The 15352-nt window shown below is 33.5% G+C and overlaps 1 protein-coding gene across 1 annotated transcript; it reads left to right on the top strand.

Annotated features, from left to right (window-relative positions):
- The first annotated feature begins 44 nt into the window (after window positions 1–44).
- Window positions 45–8925, top strand: LOC106076770 (succinate dehydrogenase [ubiquinone] iron-sulfur subunit, mitochondrial-like). Its single transcript, XM_056007881.1, has 9 exons — window positions 45–194; window positions 3431–3508; window positions 3673–3731; window positions 4875–5018; window positions 5561–5639; window positions 5732–5854; window positions 6066–6175; window positions 7005–7119; window positions 8032–8925. The coding sequence occupies exons 1-9, from the start codon at window positions 129–131 to the stop codon at window positions 8107–8109; spliced, it is 852 nt and encodes a 283-aa protein (XP_055863856.1). The 5' UTR covers window positions 45–128; the 3' UTR covers window positions 8110–8925.
- The last annotated feature ends 6427 nt before the right edge of the window (window positions 8926–15352 follow it).

Here is a 15352-nt window from a genome sequence, read left to right as displayed (position 1 = left end):
TGGAAGTATACTATAATAATATTTGCTAGATCAAGCCATAATTATTCATTTATACAAAATATACTGTACCTTGCTTTTCACAAAACAAAAAAATCTGGTCACTTGACCCTTTCACGGAAACTAAAAATATGGCTACTTGTAAATCTCTTATGAAATTTTCGCCTGGCACTAAAGCCCTCATTCAGCTTATTCAGGTAAATTATCAATGCTATTTAAGAGTTCGTGAAATACCTATTTATAATTATAATATTATAACAATTTCTAGACCTTAATTTTAAATCGAATTACATTTATGAGTGTCACCTTCAGTGTAGTTTATATTGTTGTCCTTGACATTGATGTTAACGTAAACGTACTGTTGTCTGTGTTAGGTAATAGATTCTAGAGTAGTTTATGCCATTCGGACACCTATAGGCCCAAATTTGAAAGTTTGACTTTGACAGCGCATTATTTTACAATGGTTTGACATAGAAAAGAAAATGACGAATCAAAATCTTCTTTAGTTAAAGGAGAATAAGGATGACTACTTACATTTGTTCCCCTAACCTATATTTGTTATTATATTTAAGGTCAAAGAGACCGTGTGTTTTTAATTCGGACAAATTTGACCCACATTATTTGATTCCGGGCACCATAATTTATTTCGGACAGTCTCTATATTTAGGCATTATTAAACTCAGATTTTAATTCTATATTAACATTATTTAAATTTTAAGATCCCCAGGCATAGCCCCTCACATGAAATCATTACGATGTTTTCAAACTATGCATAAATACGAACACAAAAAATAAAAATATGAACACACTTATTCTACCAAAATTAGGTCAACGGGATAGTGATTTCTGCACCGACTTTTAGACTTATTTTATGTTTGAAGTTTGCACGATTAGATGTGTGTTGAATGTTTGAGGTTTGCACGATTAGATGTGTGTTGAATGTTTGTGTTTTTTTGTTTATTAATTTAATAAATGTCTAATACAGATGATCTTTTGTAGTATAGTACAGGTTAGGATAGAAGCCATTCTTCATTCTTGCCTAACTGAATCCTCTATATTCTCTCTATGTAAATCTAGATCTATCGAGTAGGTCTAGATCTAAGCATTTAACTTCATTCAATGTACCAAGCTCACTCCAAACATTTGCCCATTTATTCTCCATTAAAAAAAAACAACAAACGAACAAATATAATATAAGATCATTTTTATTGATGTCCAAAACTGGCTGTCCGAAATAAATTTTGGTAAGAAAATCGTAATTTAATTCGGACACCCTATTAATTTTTTGTGTGTGTATGTAATTAGAAAACTTGTTTATGAATCAAATAAATCAGCTCCAAAAACAGAATAAATATTGCTGGGCTCATTAGTATAGACTTAGCCAATAAAAAAATATAGTCTTAACTCTAGGAAGAGGTAAAGTCATCCGGGTAACATAGGAAAAAAACAACAACCTGACTAACAAATTTGAAATTCGTTTTTCTTACATAAAAAGACAGCTAAATAAAAGGATATTGGGTCAGAATAATTGGAAAATGGACAAGCACATTATACAGCGCGCTAGTTTTATAATAAATATTAAAATAACTATTTAATGACCACAAAAACAGCGAATGTCTGAATTCATGTAATGTCCGAAATAAATAAACTACTATATATTGGGAGTGTAGATCTAAAAAAACCCTAGATTTCTAGATCATAGGACATGATCATTAGAATAATGAACTGAAGTCTAATACCAATTTATCAACTCTTTCGTGAATGATGACATACCATGATTGACCCTGTTAAATTAAATTAATTTTCATTTTGGTTTTAGAAACTTTAATTTGTGTTATATAAAAAGATCATGCATTCTTTTATAATTATATACCTTATTATCGCTTATACGACATTTCCTGTTACATACAAAAATGTTATTGAAGTTTAATCATAACAGGGTAGTGAAACCCAAAGAGCAAAATGAATAATTCCATCGCGGCATCAGAACATGGAAAATACTTTAAAAAATTATAGAGAGAAAGAGATAGATTCAATTATCAATATTGAAAAATACTATGAGGACATACTGACATACTCATCATGATATTTCTGATAATCATATCATACTCAATCATACTGTCCCACAAATAAAATCAATGATAAAGTCATAATCATAATGATAACATAGCTAGAACTAAGCCCCATAGGCATAGAATAATAGATCTAGTACTACTAATTAAAGCATCTAGATTGAGTTGTGATCTGGCAAAGTATTTATAAATATAATATACACATATTTACAACAGATTTTTATTGGATTATTAAAATTTGTACTATTTGAGTGAACCCTTTTTTTATACCTCAGTTGTGTAACTCTTAGCACTTGACCTACACTATATAGGGGAAGTAATCCTTGAGAGATTATGGGCTTGACATGGCCTAAATTATTCCAATGTGCCAAAAAATTAAACTAAATTTTATACAAATGTGAAAAATAAGTGCTGAAACAATCAATAATGCATAACACATATAAAACATTACATAATAAAGGCAGCACTAAGGACCAATTTTTTTTTATGAATCTGTTCTAAGCTTTTCCCCTCATTTTAATCCATGTCCATCCTACCATCTTTACTTCTTGGTCTACTGAGGTGCTAAAAGCATGCTTAGCCTTGTTAATCTGATTCTTGATATCTTCATCGGCTCCCCCTTCTTTGTTTATGATGCTTGCAAGGTAAGCAAAGTTGTCAGTTTCTGCTTGGTCTTCTCCTTGGAGCTGTAGTGGTTTTTCTTGGGTATTATTTATCCTCATCACCTCTGTTTTCTTTTTGTTGAATTTACCTTTGCTGCTTCTAATGCAAGCATGTTTAATTTTGTCTTTCTAAGCATGTTGTAGTTAATGTATTAGGAGGCAGATACCATCTGTGAAATCCAGATTCTCAAACTGTTTTATATTATAAAATTCCATTGAATGCCTGTGTTGCCAGCTTGTGACCTTCTCATTATCCAGTCAATTAGGAAGATTGTTGGGGGAAGCATACAGCCTTGTCTTCCGTCTTCAAGTAAAAAATATAAGGGCTTGAACAAAGTCTAAAAAATTGTCTTAAGTAAATATTTGCTCTTAACAAGGTTAACATATATATATATTTAATAATATTTAACAAGAAAAACATTTTTTTAAAAATACTTTTAAAAAAAAACAAAGCTTAAATATTAAGTGTAATCATATCAATTAGTTTGGATCAGTCATATGATTTAATTTTTAATAGATCTAAACTAAAATTATAAATCTATGTTTAAAAAAGATAAATAGGTACATTTTTGTTTTTGTAATGAGTGTATACTTTAAAAAGGGTTGCCTTTAGTGTATATAGATATACCGGTATTCCAGTAGTGTAAACCACTTAGTTTCACTTGATATTTCAAATATGTTCTTTAAAATACATTTCAGACAAGGTCTGCTCAAACAGCATCAGCACCTGCTGCTAAGTCCAAGCCTAATCTGAAAAAATTTGAAATCTACAGATGGGTATGAATGTCAAGATAGTTCTCAATAAAGTAGATGTAACATAGATAATAAAATGTTTGAGTGTAGCTTGAAGGGAGATGGTTTTAATACTTTGAAAATTATTTGCAGAATATTTAGATATCAATTGCAGAATTACATTAGACATAGGCTTTTCACATTTTCAGAACCCAGACAAACCTGGTGACAAACCCAAACTCCAGACTTACACTGTGGATCTTAATGAGTAAGTTTTTTTTGTATTATTAGTAAGGCCACTATTTTATTATTTCCTGATATTTTCTTTATTTCTGTACAGTAAGTTTGATCTCCTTATAAAACTTTACTTCCTCAATCTCTTAGACCAACAGCATGGTTACCTTTTGCCTGATTTCATTAATGTGTTTCCAAGTATCTGCACATTTATACCAGAGAAAATATTGTTAGGAAGTCTCCTCATAACCATGTGAAATTGAAAATATTTGAGTTTTCAGTCTTATAGCTATAGTCTTTCTTCACTAGTACTTCTTAGTAACATAAGAACATATTTTTATGTGTTGTTATGTTATTTTTGACAGTCAAATTATAGAACACAAAAAAAAAGAACATGATTTACATTAAGTCAAGATGGTTTTTAGGCTTGCTATTAACCATTCAGCCACTAAGTAGTTGAAGAAACTATCTCCCTAATCCCTAAGTGAAGGGATATAACTCCATATCAATAATTTAAAAAAAAACAACTAATTAAACTAATACATTTCTTTTTTTTTTTTAATAGAGAAAAATAGACCTTGAGATTAACATTGTGTTTCCAGTCATAAATATGGCTACATAGCTCAAAAACATTAAAATATTATGTCAGATTTAGTTGCATTCCAATTTCCAATTTGACTAGATCTAATATAATCAATAATGGATGTAGCATTCTTCACTTTCACTACCATAGGTCTCAAATGGCTCTAAATCACTTACCCGACCATTATTTCCTTATTCTACAGCTGAGACATTCATATTCCCATTATAATCATATTCAATTAAAGCCTACACATTAGCCTAAAAATGTTTCACTTTTCTAGGCTAGCAAAAAAAAAAAATTTTTAAAGAATCATAAAAATCCATTCCAACATGCAGCAGATACCAAATAAAAATATCCTCACTATCACTCTCTTAGTCATAGTTAATTAGTCAGAGTTTGTGAAGGTATAAATAATTAAAAACTAGCAGTGCATGCATTAATGAAACATCCCAAAATCTGCGATTGCTGGTGACTCTAGTTGTCTTTCAGTAGCAGCCACTCCCAGCAATTCTAGTTGTGAAATGGTTATTAGTTAATCTTGATTTAAAATTGTATATCTTCTCGTTTTATTTTTAAACACTAAATTATTGTCAGTTGTGGTCCTATGGTGCTTGATGGCCTGATCAAAATCAAGAATGAACAAGATGCTACCCTTACTTTTAGAAGGTCATGTCGTGAAGGGATCTGTGGGTCATGTTCCATGAACATTGATGGCACCAACACTTTAGCTTGTATCTAGTAAGTTAACAATGTTATGTTGTTTGATTTTACAGGGTAAATTAGTTGATAATATTTTTGAAGTAGGTTGAACAATATCAACAGAAAATCATCATATTGATTGGTTAATAATTATTAACTAAGACTACTTTTAAACTATCTGTCTTCAACGGACAAAAAAGGGGGGGGGGTGAGAAAGAAATTTTGCACAATTGCACTAACTTTTATTAGCAATAGACATCTAAGGCTTCACTGTGATGGGTTAGGGGGGGAAGGGTGTTGTAGAGTGGAAAAACACTTTGGTAATGAACTAATGTTTTATGTGAGTTAGGAGTAGATATTTCTTAATTTGGAGTCAGTGACATAAATTTAGGAATTAAAAGTAGTGATCAGTGTGTGTAAGCCATAACACTGATGTAATTAACATTTTTTGAAAATATTTATATGTGGTTCATACAATACTATACATGTAATCAATACTTTAATCTCTGAGTGCTATTTAACATCAACATTCTTTTAAAGTTGAACTGGTTGATTGAAAGGTTTCTTATTTTCTTCTACAGCAAAATTAATGACAACCCCAACAAGTCTGTCAAAATTTATCCACTTCCTCACATGTATGTGGTCAAAGATTTGGTTCCGGTAGGCTACTTTGTTAATTATGAAATTGTTTAAGTTTCTAGTTATTTTGAAAAGAACTTTGGAAGTGAGAGTTGTTTTTCTTTTCCCTGAAGGACATGAGCAATTTTTACGCCCAATATCGCTCCATTGAGCCCTACTTGAAGAAGAAGGATGTGACTGATGCTGATATTGGTAAGCAGTCATATCTACAATCTGTGGAGGACAGAGCCAAACTGGTACGTTTATACTTGACATTAAACATTAAGTTTATTAATCAATTGACTAGGTTTCAGTTAATTAAAACTTTGTGTGCTTTTAGTTAAAATTATTTACCATATTTGAAAAATATGTAGTTTCAAGTGTTACATCTCTATATGTCTGTGTTGTTGTTGTTTTTTTTATTATTTCCTTATGACTTCATGAGTATCATATAAAAATCTTTGATAGGATGGTCTGTATGAATGCATTTTATGTGCATGCTGCAGTACTTCTTGTCCAAGCTACTGGTGGAATTCTGACAAATATCTTGGTCCTGCTGTCCTCATGCAAGCTTACAGGTGATAGTGTTTTTCTTTTAATTTATTTCTAAATTTAATATATTTTAAGTATTAACATTTTGACTTTCAACTGACAACCAAAATCCACTTTTAATTTATTTTTAATTTGTGTAGGTTCACTATTTGGTTGTACATTATGAATAACTTAAAAAGCCTTTTACGTTTAGTAGTTGAAAGCAAGATTCATAGATCAGTTGTATATTTTAATACTATTTGACATACACTGATTCTTATTTTCACCCCTACGCACTCAGTTACTAAAATAAGAAATCTCCTTTGAAATAAAGACATTGCCTTACAAGCAAAACAAATAGTAAGCTGAGCCTTATAATAATAATAATCTTTATTATAATGAGATAATTTGTTTTGACAAATGTGCATTACGAAAAAACAGTACATGATAGAGCAAACATTTGTACAATAGCAGACAAAGATATACTTTTATACCCCAGTATCTCTTTAACATTACATGTGAAATTTACAACAGTAAGTTACATATTGTTCAATGATTTAATTGCCAACGAAACTAATGAGTTTTTTTGTATATTTCTTTTTGTGATCTGTGATTATAATATATCTTTGTGATGATAAAATGTTAAAATCATGAAGAAGAGGCTGATTTTGTATGCTTCAAATCTGTATAGCTTTCTTTACTTAGTGTCTAGATCTGTACATTTATTACTAATAACCAACTATGTTGTTGTTTTTTTTAGCAAAGCTATTAAAATGTGTTCTAATAAGCTGACAGATGTAACATAAACACTTGAAATTTTTACTGATTTATCTGTAGTGTGAATTAGTTTTCTCCATATAATGTTTTCTAAACTAGGTGGATGATTGACTCTCGTGATGACTTCACAGAGGAACGTCTGTCCCAGCTGGAAGATGGCTACTCTGTGTATAGATGTCACACTATCATGAATTGTACCAAGACCTGCCCCAAGGTACCAATAGTTTGTTTTTGCCATAAGGGGACAAAAACTTTTTTTTTTTTTTTTTTTTTGCTGTCTGTCTGTCCTGTCATGCCTAGATATCACAAACTAAAAGTGCTATTGAAAATCTAATTTCATCATTATCCTTATTGTGCAAGACTTTCCTACACACAGTATTGTAGCTAGGGCTGTGCAGCCACAGGAGATACTGCATTCCTCGTTAATCTTCGGACTCGAAGACAAACCTTTTTATTATTATTATTATTGTGATGTATATTAAAATGTTCTTAGGTGAAGTTGCTAATTAAGATCCTCTGAAAATCTTTCTCTTTTTTAAAATACACATACCAATAAATAATTTTAATACAAGAGAAACAAAATGTCAGTTTAAATTGGTGACTTAAGAATTACATACAATTTCAACTAGATTACAAAAGATCCTTACTTTTATGAAATCCCCATTCATGCTCATTATCTTATCACAGGCTATTGTTGGGAATGGGATGTAAATATAGGTTTGTGTGTAATGCGATGTCTGATAGGGACTTGTATGGACCATCTTGCTGTACAACTAAGCTGTTTAAGAACTCATTCTAAATCACAAGACTTATTCAGTTTGTTACATTGTTAATATATGTTTTTTTTTTTATTTATTTTTTTTTAATTTTGTGTTTAATTAATTTTGGGAACACTTTATAAGTTATGATGCATAGCTTAACATCACAGATTATCCCCTTTCATCTTAGCCTCATTTTCATTGTTAACCTTCTTGTATAGAATCTGCTGATCTAAATGTATTCCACTAATTTCATAGCATATTAAGTAAGAAGTCAGTAGGTAGTTAAAATTTTTCAAGATGACTTCTATAAGTAAAAATAAAATATCTGGAAATCAATCTCTTGATCAACGTCAATTCTTTTTCAGGGCTTGAATCCTGGCCAAGCCATTGGTGAGATCAAGAAACTGATGATGAACTATAACACACAGAAGAGTGCTCATTAATGGTGGAGTCAGAGGCTAAACAAGACCAAGAAGAGTTAACTTTATTAAGTAGAGGGTAGAAAACTACCCTTAGACTATCATTATAGCTGTCACTGGGTATCTGAGCTTTCATTTGTTTTTTCTTTCTTTGGTTCTGTTGTGGTTGTTATGAATCCAACTGATATTTTTGAGTTGATATTGTTAAAGCTTTATTCCTTGTTGGAGAATATGCTCAATATCTAAACTGTTCTTGTTTAGTTTGGTCACAGTTGTGTCTAGGATTAGTCCAATGTATACTAATACATAGAACTCGTTCACTAATTTACTTTTATTTTAAACTCATGGGTTTTTTGTAGATTGGGTTTGTCAAAATCTAAATATGCTAGCAGTTTAGAACAAAAAATATTAACTATCATCAAATACAGGAGATTTCTACTAATACCTTAATTTATTTAAATACAACAGATCTGCTTTGTAATTTATACTTGTTTATCTCAGAGTTGATTTTAAAGAATTGTTTGTGGTGTGTCTAAGCCTATGTAGACTGAGTTCTTTCAGTTTGTAATATGTTGAACATAGTCATTTGGTTTGGTCAAGTCTGTTTTGTTATGATTTATAAATTGTGTATACATTAACTAAACTGTGAATGTTTCTATAGCTATATGAATATGTGAACAAGAAAAACTTACTATTATTTGTTCAAATATTGCTATTTGTGTCTGTCTACAAGTGAGGAGATATTTTGTTTCTGATGGCCAGCAGATCACATGGGTTACATGCCCTTGTCTCCTAGAATACAAACATTTCTTTGTCACAAATAAATATTTAATACCATAAGAGTTTGTGTTCCTTTACTTTGTTTCTTTGTTAAGATTGAAAGGTGAATCTCTAGTTTAATACATAGATTTGTGTTGCTCTTTTTTTAAAAAAAAACAACATTCTTTTAAAATTAAATATAATCAAATGTGTGGATTCATTTCTTCTTATAAGCAAGAGCTTGGGAGAATCTTAAGACAATGCATCAAGTGTGCAGTTTGTTTCCCTTCAAGCATTAGGTCTATCAGAAAACACTGGCATCTACAAACTGTTTGTTTGACCTGACTTATGTTCAACATATTTACCTAGACCCCATTGAGATGTTCCTCATTTTCAATTCCCATCATTGTCACACAGAAATAATGATTGTACTTATAATCAGATTTTGAGCTTACCTTAGGTTGTATGGTGCATGGCAAATCCTATATGATTTACATTGTAAAATATTTATTATTTTATTGATCAAAGAAGATCCATTATTTTGTCTGCTTTACTTTCTTCAATGGGTACCGTATGTGTCGATTTTAACATTTTAGAGGCAGATGTTGCTAATTTGGTCATTTTTTGTATGGCACTTAACTTTCCAACTTGACAATGTTGAGCAGTCATCAATAAGACAGATGTCAAATATTTTGTATGATTACATTCCTCTCAGGCCAAGTTAGGACAGTTCTGGCAAGAGCCAATAATTTGGATCTAAGGTGATGGAACTATTTGAACTATCATGCAACCTTGAAGGTATTTTTTTAACTGGATGTCTACTGTTAATCCTTTTATCTTTATCTGTTCAGAATTCACTTCCAAACTATTTGTTAGCAAATATCTACTTCAATTATGATGGAACATGTGAAACAAAAAACAATTGCTCCCACGATTTGTCCAGTGGCAATTTAGCCATTAGTGGAACAGATTCACAAAGTAATGCAATAAGTCTACTCGTTCCATACGTTCCAAGATAAAACTAATGAAGAATGTACAGAGTACACTTTTGTTCTGCACTATTCTAGTACTTAATACTAGCGCCAGTTCTGTGCGACATCAACCTGTAGCCGAAACTTGTCATACTAACATGGTCTAGATCTCTATAATAAAAGTCAATCTACAGTACGACTGTATGGTTGCATGTAAGACAGAATCAAAATGAATTCGCCTGTGTACAGGACCGGATTTAGGTAAGTGGAGGGATGGACAGGATTTTGTGGAGGCACTTCACTTTTTCGAAAGCTTTAATAAAATTCCACTTCTTAATAATAATATTGATAACTAGAAACGTGCCATGTTTTCGAAGAATGAAATACTGTGGTTATAGACTTAGACAGCTTATATCAACTCACACTGTCTTGTAAAAAGTTTGTACATGTTATTTCTCGCACACCTAATTTCAATCAAGCTGAAATTTTACATTATTTCTTATACCTGACAACACAAGAATCAATAAAGAAACAAAATAACCATTAGTAAATTAATTACTGGTAATTAGTTATTTTGTTTGATATCTTCAACAAGGAAAAGAATCGTACTTGACAGATGTGGTGATATAAGTTGAATTACTCCCCTTGAATATGCAAAAGCCCTGAGTGAACACATTTTTTTTAATGCGAACACGATAACATTGATACAAATATCCCCTTCTTCACCCCAACCCTTTTTTTCCCCAACTGGTCCAGACAATTGATAAGGTCATAGCGCATTGATAACACTAAACAAAAACAATTGGTAAAAATATTTCAAATAGCACAGATTTAGGCCTATTGTACGTAAGCGTAGATCTATTACACATTTATTACATGACTGATTCATTCATATATATATCATGGGCGTAGCCAGGGAGGGGGGGGGGAGACGAACTTAAGTGACTGATTTTTTTGCTTTGATTTTGTTTATTTTAGGTGAGATTTTAATACTAAACCATCACTTGCCCCAGCGCAGCCAAGGGGGTTTTGATTTTAAAACCCCCTAACAGGGGGGTTTTGAGTTTAAAACCTCTAACAGGGGGTTTTGCAGTTAAATCCCCCTCTTCTATAAAACAGAACAAAAAGGAAATGCAAACGACTATCCCCAAAGTGTACAGTTAACGAAGATTTTGATTTTAAAACCCCCTCCAAAATTTACGATAAACCCCTTCTTCAATATGAAAAAAAAAGCAAATTATGCAGTCAAAATGTTATGAACGTAGCTAAATGGGTTTTGACTCAGTTTTAAGTTTAAACTCCCCCCCCCCAGTGGAGTTTGAAGCTAAAAAATACATCTTCAATAAAAAAAAAATCTAAATCTAAAATCTATGAGCGTAGCCAAAGGCTTTTTGAGTTTAAACCCCCCGCCAGCGGGATTGGAAGCTTAAAAGTACATCTTCAATGTAAAAAAAAAAGCAAATTTCGCACTCAAAATGCTATGAGCGTTGCCAAAAGGGTTTTGAGTTTAAATCCACCTTCAGAATTCAGAAGGGTTTGATGCTAAAAAAAATACCTCTTCAATATAAAAAAAAGCAAATTACACACTAAAATTATTTGAGCGTAGCCAAGCCAATTGGGGGTTTTGAGTTTAAACTCCTCTCCTCCAGATGGTTTTGAATTTAAAATCCCCCTACAGTGCGTTTTGAGGTGGAAAACCTCTAACTTTAATATTACTCTAAAGCATACTACAGTTACCAAATTCTATAATCGTAGCTAGATGGGGTTTTGAATTAAAAAAAAAAAAAAAAAAAAGATTTTTTAGTTTAAAACCCCCAACAGATGATTTTGACGATAAAACTTCCCTTTTCGATATAAAATCTAAAGCAAACTACAGTCACCTAAGTGCAAGAGCGTATTTACGAGAGGTTACACATTTCTACCAGTGGCGGGGCTCCATTAATAAAGTGCAATGAATAGTCATTTGCCGAAATTGAAAAAGACTAAATGTGGCTCAACAAAGATTTTAGGAGTCAGTTATAGAGATCGGGTCTAAATCAAGGAAATCCTATGCCGAACTGGAAGTCGACCCTTTAGTAAGATTGTGACAGAGCGTTGCATGAAGTTTGCGGACATGTTCTCCGACAAAATGAATTACGCATAATAACAAATGGGATGACATTCTAGTACAACTTGGCGCCACACATATTCATGGAGGTCCTCAGAGCATGTGGGAAGAGGATTCAGACATTGCCAGTGACAGATTTTTGTGGAAACAGCTTGACCGCAAATGCGCCGAACGGCGCGGGAGGGTCTAAGTCAGTAAGAATAGCACACTAGGTTTTTGAAATAAGACTTTTTAATAGCAGGAAAATGCACTGTAGATACCTCAGAATATGCATTTTGTTGGCATTCAATACCAGAAATAGTGCTTTTGGCGGCGGGGCTCCGCCCCGCACCTGGGGGAGCTCCTAGCGCTCCCCCAGACCCCCTTGCTAGCAATGGCTGGGAGTCAACAATTTTTCCACTAACTACAGGAAGAACCTATTCTCGGGCACAATAAACGTGTTCTGAAAGAATGAAGGGTCAGAATGTAATAAAGATTATGTACACACATACATACATACAAATATTTTTATCGCGGGGGGTGGGGGGGGAGAAAAAAAAATCCCCCCCGAAAAAAAATCCTGGCTACGCCCATGATATATATATATATATATATATATATATATATATATATATATATATATATATATATATATATATATATATATATATATATATATATATATACATATATATATGGGAGCGGGCAGGGTTTGATAAATCCAAACGACAGTCCAGCGCGCAAACCGCACGACCAGGAAGCCATCCGTAGTGACGGGTGAATACTACTTATTCTCCCCCTCTTGTTTTTTCGTAGGATAACTTTATCCGCAGAAATAAGAGAGTGATCTTTCCTTTACTTTTTCTTCTTCTCGTCCAAACTCTTGAGCCATGAAGAAAATTATATATAGATAGCATGGGCGTAGCCAGGATTTTTTTTCGTGTGGGGTTTTGGGGGGGGATTTTTTTCTCCCCCCCCCCCCCCAGCGAATTTTTTTTTATATGTATTTATGTGTGTGTGTGTGTGTGTAAATAATCATTATTGCATTCTGACCCTTCATTCTTTCGGAAGACGTTTATTGTGCCCTAGAATAGGTTCTTCCATGAGTTAGTGGAAAAATTGTAGATTCCCCGCCAATACTAGCAAGGGGGTCTGGGGGAGCGCTAGGAGCACCCCCAGCGTGGGGCGAAGCCCCGCCGCCAAGCACTATTTCTGATATTGAAAGCCAACAAAATGCATATTCTGAGGTATCTACAGTGCATTTTTCTGCTGTTAAAAAGTTTTATTTCAAAAACCTAATGTGCTATTCTTACTGACTTAGACCCTCCCGCGCCGTTTGGCGCATTAGCCGTCAAGCTGTTTTCATAAAATTGTAAATTCTCTGCCATTACTAGCAATGGGGTCTGGGGAGCGCTAGCGCGGGGCGAAGCCCCGCCGCCAAGCACTATTTCTGGTATTGAAAGCCAACAAAATGCATATTCTGAGGTATCTACACTGCATTTTCCTGCTATTAAAAAGTTTTATTTCAAAAACCTAATGTGCTATTCTTACTGACTTAGACCCTACCGCGCCGTTCGGAGCATTTGACGTCAAGCTGTTTCCATAAAAATCTGTCACTGGTAATGTCTGAAGCCTCTTCCCACCTGCCATGAGGACCTCAATGAATGAGTGGCGTCAAGTTGTACTAGGATATCATTGCAACTCTTCTTATGCGTAACTCATTTTGTCGGAGAACATGTCCCGCAAACCTCATGCGTCGCTCTCTCACAATCTTACTAAAGGGTCGACTCCCAGTTCGGCATAGGATTTCCTTGATTTAAACCCGATCTCTATAACTGACTACTAAAATCTGTCTTAGCCATCTTTGTTGAGCCACATTTAGTGTTTTTCAATTTCGGCAGATGACTATTCACTACAGTTTATTAAAGGAGCCCTGCCACTGGTAAAATGTGTAACCAGTCTTGAATACGCTCTTGGAATTAAGTGACTGTAGTTTGCTTTAGATTTTATATCGAAAAGAGAAGTTTTGTCGTCAAAATCATCTGTTGGGGGTTTTGCACCTCAAAATGCTCTGTAGGGGGATCTTAAATTCAAAACCATCTGGAGGGGTTTTAAACTTTAAACAAACGCCCTCTGTAGAAGAGGGGTTTAAACTCAAAACCCCTTTTGGCAACGCTCATAGCATTTTGAGTGCGTAATTTGCTTTTTTTCTTACACTGAAGATGTATTTTTTAGCCTCAAACCCCCTGGCGGGGGGTTTAAACTCAAAACCCCTTTGGCTACGTTCATAGATTTTAGTGTGAGTAATTTGCTTTTATTTATATTGAAGAGGTACTTTTTAGCTTCAAACTCCACTTAAGGGGAGTTTAAACTCAAAACCCCTTTGACTACACTCAAAACATTTTGAGTGTATAATTTGCTTTGTTTTTATTATTAAAGAGGTATTTTTTTTACCTTCAAACCCCGCTGAAGTGGGGTTTAAACTAAAAACTAAAGTCAAAACCCATTTAGCTACGCTCATAACATTTTGAGTGTGTAATTAACTTTTTTTTATATTGAAGAGGGGGTTTATCGTAAATTTTGGAGGGGGTTTTAAAATAAAAATCTCCCTTAACTGTGCTCTTGGAATTAGGGGATTTTCGTTTGCATTTTTGTTTTGTTTTGTTTTATAGAAGAGGGGGGGGGTTAACTGCAAAAACCCCAAGTAGGGGGTTTAAAACTCAAAACCCCTAGAAGGGGGTTTTCTAGTAGGGGTTTTTAAACTCGAACCCCCTGGTAGGGGGTTTTAAACTCAAAACCCCCTGGTAAGGGGTTTTAAACTCAATACCCCATTGGTTGTGCTGGGGCAATTGATGGTTTAGTATTAAAATCTCAACTTAAATAAACAAAATCAAAGCAAAAAATCATTCACTAAATTCCGATCCCCCCCCCCCCCAAGGGGGGGGGATTTCATTTCGGGGGGGGTTTGAACCCCCAAAACCCCCCCCTGGCTACGCCCATGATAGATAGATTGTGTGTGGTATAAATCAGTAGAGATTCTTAATATCGTAATATGCTATTAGTAGCTCGTTATAGATCTACATTTTATATCTATATTTTAAATCTGCGTTACTTTCAGGCTACTTAGAGGCGCGTTGGCTCTAGGGAGCCTTTGAGTCATCCCAGGTCTAGTGGGTACTTGACATAAGTTGGGGAACAATTAAAAACAGTTGGTCGTTGTGCTGGCCACATGACACTCTCGTTAACCATTGACCTTTATATCATCAGCCCTAAAGTTTACTTACTTTTACATGTGTCATTCTAAACACATTTTTTTTCTAAAACCAAAAACCTAACTATTTTTAACTCTATATGATCCGAGATGATAAAGACGCATACAAAATAATTCAAAGAGTGAAGACAAAAAAACAAACTATTAGGCCTACAAATAGTTGCCCAATTCTAATTATAA

Source organism: Biomphalaria glabrata, chromosome 13, assembly GCF_947242115.1.
Source record: "Biomphalaria glabrata chromosome 13, xgBioGlab47.1, whole genome shotgun sequence".
Lineage (NCBI taxonomy): Eukaryota > Metazoa > Mollusca > Gastropoda > Planorbidae > Biomphalaria > Biomphalaria glabrata.
Note: the sequence above shows the minus strand (reverse complement) of the source record. Positions and strands in the feature narration are given on the sequence as shown.

Bases quoted from the DNA above. Each gene is read 5' to 3' on its own strand.
- LOC106076770 (XM_056007881.1), top strand. From the start codon at position 129: ATGGCTACTTGTAAATCTCTTATGAAATTTTCGCCTGGCACTAAAGCC. The intron at 3,732-4,874 runs GTAAGTTTTTTT...AATTATTGTCAG, and splicing joins TACACTGTGGATCTTAATGA to TTGTGGTCCTATGGTGCTTG. The intron at 6,176-7,004 runs GTGATAGTGTTT...TTTCTAAACTAG, and splicing joins GTCCTCATGCAAGCTTACAG to GTGGATGATTGACTCTCGTG.